Here is a 3,828-nt window from a genome sequence, read left to right as displayed (position 1 = left end):
GTATGAAACCAACATTGAACAGTTAACCCTCAATGGTAATGATGCTAATTGCTTATGCAATTGCACCCCCTAGTGTATGGGTAGTTGACATTATACCGCCAGGAAAGGCATTATGGGGGATATGCTCAATGCATTTTGGTTATTATAGTGATGTCATAGTCATTACCATATGTACACGCCCAACCTACATTCATTGGGGAATTCCAATTTAGGAGGGTGTGTCTAACTAATTAAAAGTCTGGTAAACCAGATGTTAGGGACTGTGGACTGGAGAGAACACACAAAGACAAAGAAAGAGGCCCAACATGGTGGAAAAGCCATGTAATATCCCAGAAGCCGGACTGATCACACGGTACCAGACCAATGGCTATCCATGACGATGAGATGGACCGTTCAACTTTCCTAGGACAAAAATGGTATTCCATTTAATTAAGACTAATTTGGATAATGTGGATGGAATTATACAATTTAGATTGGTGAATAAATTAATTAAATAAAATAATTAATTATGTCCTAGTTGAGATTATAGTTTTAGGATATTGTGAGACTTCATTCTACCTGCAGAAGAATCAAGACTCATAATCTATCAAAGCATTAAATAATTGCTTAGACATATTGATAGAATTCCTGCTCGCCAAACTAAGTGTTATAAGTATATTTCCCACACAGGAAACTTGCTTCAAGTTCTTCCTCCTAAAATATAGAGCAAGATCATATATCTCTGCTATCAGTCTTAATAGTCTTACCAAAGTCATGTATAGAAAAATAGTCCAGAATGGGGGGAAGTATATAATAATTCTTCCATGTTTATATCCTTAGATGGATTTGCTCATTCATGGAGTCATGTGATTTGTAGTTGGCTAGAAGGGAGTGGGGAGTGTATTTAGCATTCCATATTGATATGTCATGATTAGATATTGCCCATCTTAATATCATGAGGTTCCTCTGAATAGAGTGATAAGTAACCTTTTTCTTATATGATATTCCTAACCTAGGAGCTTTTGTTTCATTGTAACAAGTTACTCACTACTCACATGTATTGTTCTACTATATGTAGTCAATTAAAATCTTGTAATGTTTACTAATATATCTAATTGCTATTTATTTGCATATATCATTGTGTTTATTACTCATTTATGTTTATAACCTTATAACCAATAAATCTACATACTTTATAATACCTGTGTATTATTGTATATTGCAAAATTACATCCTTAAGTGTTAATGTCATCCCGTCATAAAAAGAGCTTGTTGATATCTGAGGAAATAGTCAGACTCAGATGTGATTTGTATTGATTGGCTTTGTCTGCAATTCACCAGGTCATAGTTTTGATATTTTAAATAATTTTTAAAAATGTTGATTTTTTTCATAATTAATATTTTTATGACCATAATTCGTAATTCATAATTGAGTTATTACGGCACGACAATGTTAAAAACCGGTCTCATCTGTTTACTGTATCATTCATTTGTAGTCATCTTGTCAGGATCCTGAGGGAATCTTCTGTGTTTGTCTTATGCTATAAAAGACACCAACATCTCAGAAATGTTACCATTTGCAAGACAAAACCCAACAAGGCTTGTACTGTATATTACATTTTGGTTAACTCCAGACCTCTGTGAGCATCTTCTAAGGAGAACCTTCAGAGCGTAGAAGGTAATGTGAGTATTATTGTAATACATTTCAAGTCTTTGTAAAATCCATTGTAATCTGATTTTTTTTTAGTTTATAAGAGAAAAGAACATCTTGGATATTTATTGACATATAAATAATGTGTGAGGGGAATCAGACGCAGGTCAATCAGATACATCTCCTTGGGTTCCGGAGTCTACACAAGTACAGGACTCTTCTCTTCATTGTGTTTTTCCTGACTTATATATTTATACTGGGAGGAAACCTTCTTATTATCCTTTTAGTCTCCGTTATTGATCACCTCAAAACCCCAATGTATTTCTTCCTAAAACACTTATCCATAGCCGACGTCTTACTATCCACCAGTATCTTCCCTGTGATGTTGGACATAATACTTGTTGAGAAGGGTATTTTGTCCCTCTGGGGCTGTATTTTTCAGTTGTTATTATTTGGTGTATTTGGATGTTTTCAATGTTTCCTCATTGCCATCATGTCCTATGATCGATATTTGGCCATTTGCCACCCATTACGTTATTCTTCATTGATGAGTCCAGATCTTTGCCACCGGCTTAATATTGGGACATGGTTTTTAGCCAATGTGTTACCATCTAGTGAGATCATTGTTCTTATTCAATACAATTTCTGTGGCTTGAACTCCATTGACCACTTCTTCTGTGACTTTGGTCCTGTAGTGGAATTGGCCACTTCAGACACTTCCATTTTGATATTGCAAGACTTTGTTGTTTCTATTTTTATTTTTGTTTTCCCATTTGCTTTTATCATTATTACCTATGCTTGTATTTTCTTCACAATCCTTAAAATTTCTTCTAGGTGTGGTAAAAGAAAAGCTTTCTCCACTTGTAGCTCCCACCTAATCACAGTTTGTGTTTATTATGGATCCTTTATCACAGTCTACATGACTCCATCTGATGAGAACACATCCCATATAAACAAATACAGATCTCTATTGTACCTCGTGGTGACACCATTGATGAATCCCATCATCTACAGCCTGAGGAACCAGGAGATCAAGAGAGCTGTGCAAAAAATTGTCAGTCATATATTTTATTATGGTTAGAAAAGATTACATTTTATACAAAAGTACAAAACTGCTGTATATGAAGGCCTCATTGAATTGTGAATCCTTTTTGCACAAAGTATCACATAGCAGTCAGCATAAGGATTTTGCCTATTTGGCCAGAAGTATTTGGATAACCTTCCCAAATATTACTAAGGATAATAGTGTATGGCTGCATTCAAGCCATCTATAGAACTTTTACCTGTATCAGATTGTATACCTAGCTGGTTTTAACATAACAACACAATAAAAAGTGTCTAAATTAAACACACATGAGCAAACTAAAGGACTTTTACAGATATTGTTTCTTTGTTTAATTCCATAGACAGTATGCCTACCTAGATGTAAGTTAACAACACAGTGTGTACATTGAAGAGGCATTAGCCATCTAAAGCACATTTACATACATTTTCTGGGTTTAATTGCACACACGGGCATTAGCCATCTAAAGCACATTTGCATGTATTTTCTTGGTTGAATCCCACACATACAGTATACCTGTCATGAGTCGCGCCTTGGCCGGTCATGCTGGCCGCAGGTGTACTCACTGCCCGTCTCCCTGTACAGCTTCAGGGACGGGCAGCGCTGTGACCAGCATGTCTGGCTGCATTTGCACTCAGTTAGCCAGCGGTTACTTACCTCACCACGCTCCTGGCTCCTCTGCTTCCTCTGATTGCTGGTGTGCCCATACCCGTTTCCTAGGGCGCGCACACCGGCTCTCTAAAATTTTAAGTGCCAGCACACAGGTAATTGATCCTTGCCGAGCGCTGACCCTATAAAGTGTCTGCACTTCCTATTGCTGCCTGCCGGATCTTTGTGTCTTGTAGCCATTGAGAAAGTGTACCTTGCAGTGAGCTCTTTATACCGTGTTCCAGCACCATTTTTCTACATTTCCTGACCACGTACCTTGCTGCCAGTCCTGACCTTCCTGCCAGTCCCTGTCTCTGAATTTCCTTCACGCCTCAACTCGGCCGCCACTGTGGGTTAGTTGTACAAGGGGTAGCGACCTGAGAGTTTGGTGCCGCAGCAAGTCCTTCCCGCTTTGCGACAGGCTCTGCTTAAAACCAGTGGCTCCTTAGACTCTGCTCCCTGGTGCGACTTTCTCCAGTGGTACAGC

The 3,828-nt window shown here is 38.0% G+C and overlaps 1 protein-coding gene across 1 annotated transcript; it reads left to right on the top strand.

Annotated features, from left to right (window-relative positions):
- Nucleotides 1–1,772: 1,772 nt before the first annotated feature.
- LOC130367224 (olfactory receptor 510-like) lies at nucleotides 1,773–2,711 on the top strand. Its single transcript, XM_056569627.1, has one exon. The coding sequence runs from the start codon at nucleotides 1,773–1,775 to the stop codon at nucleotides 2,709–2,711; it is 939 nt and encodes a 312-aa protein (XP_056425602.1).
- Nucleotides 2,712–3,828: the final 1,117 nt, after the last annotated feature.

This window comes from Hyla sarda, chromosome 4, assembly GCF_029499605.1.
Source record: "Hyla sarda isolate aHylSar1 chromosome 4, aHylSar1.hap1, whole genome shotgun sequence".
NCBI classification, from domain to species: domain Eukaryota; kingdom Metazoa; phylum Chordata; class Amphibia; order Anura; family Hylidae; genus Hyla; species Hyla sarda.
The sequence above is the reverse complement of the archived record's forward strand: the minus strand, read 5'-3'. Positions and strand labels throughout refer to the sequence as shown.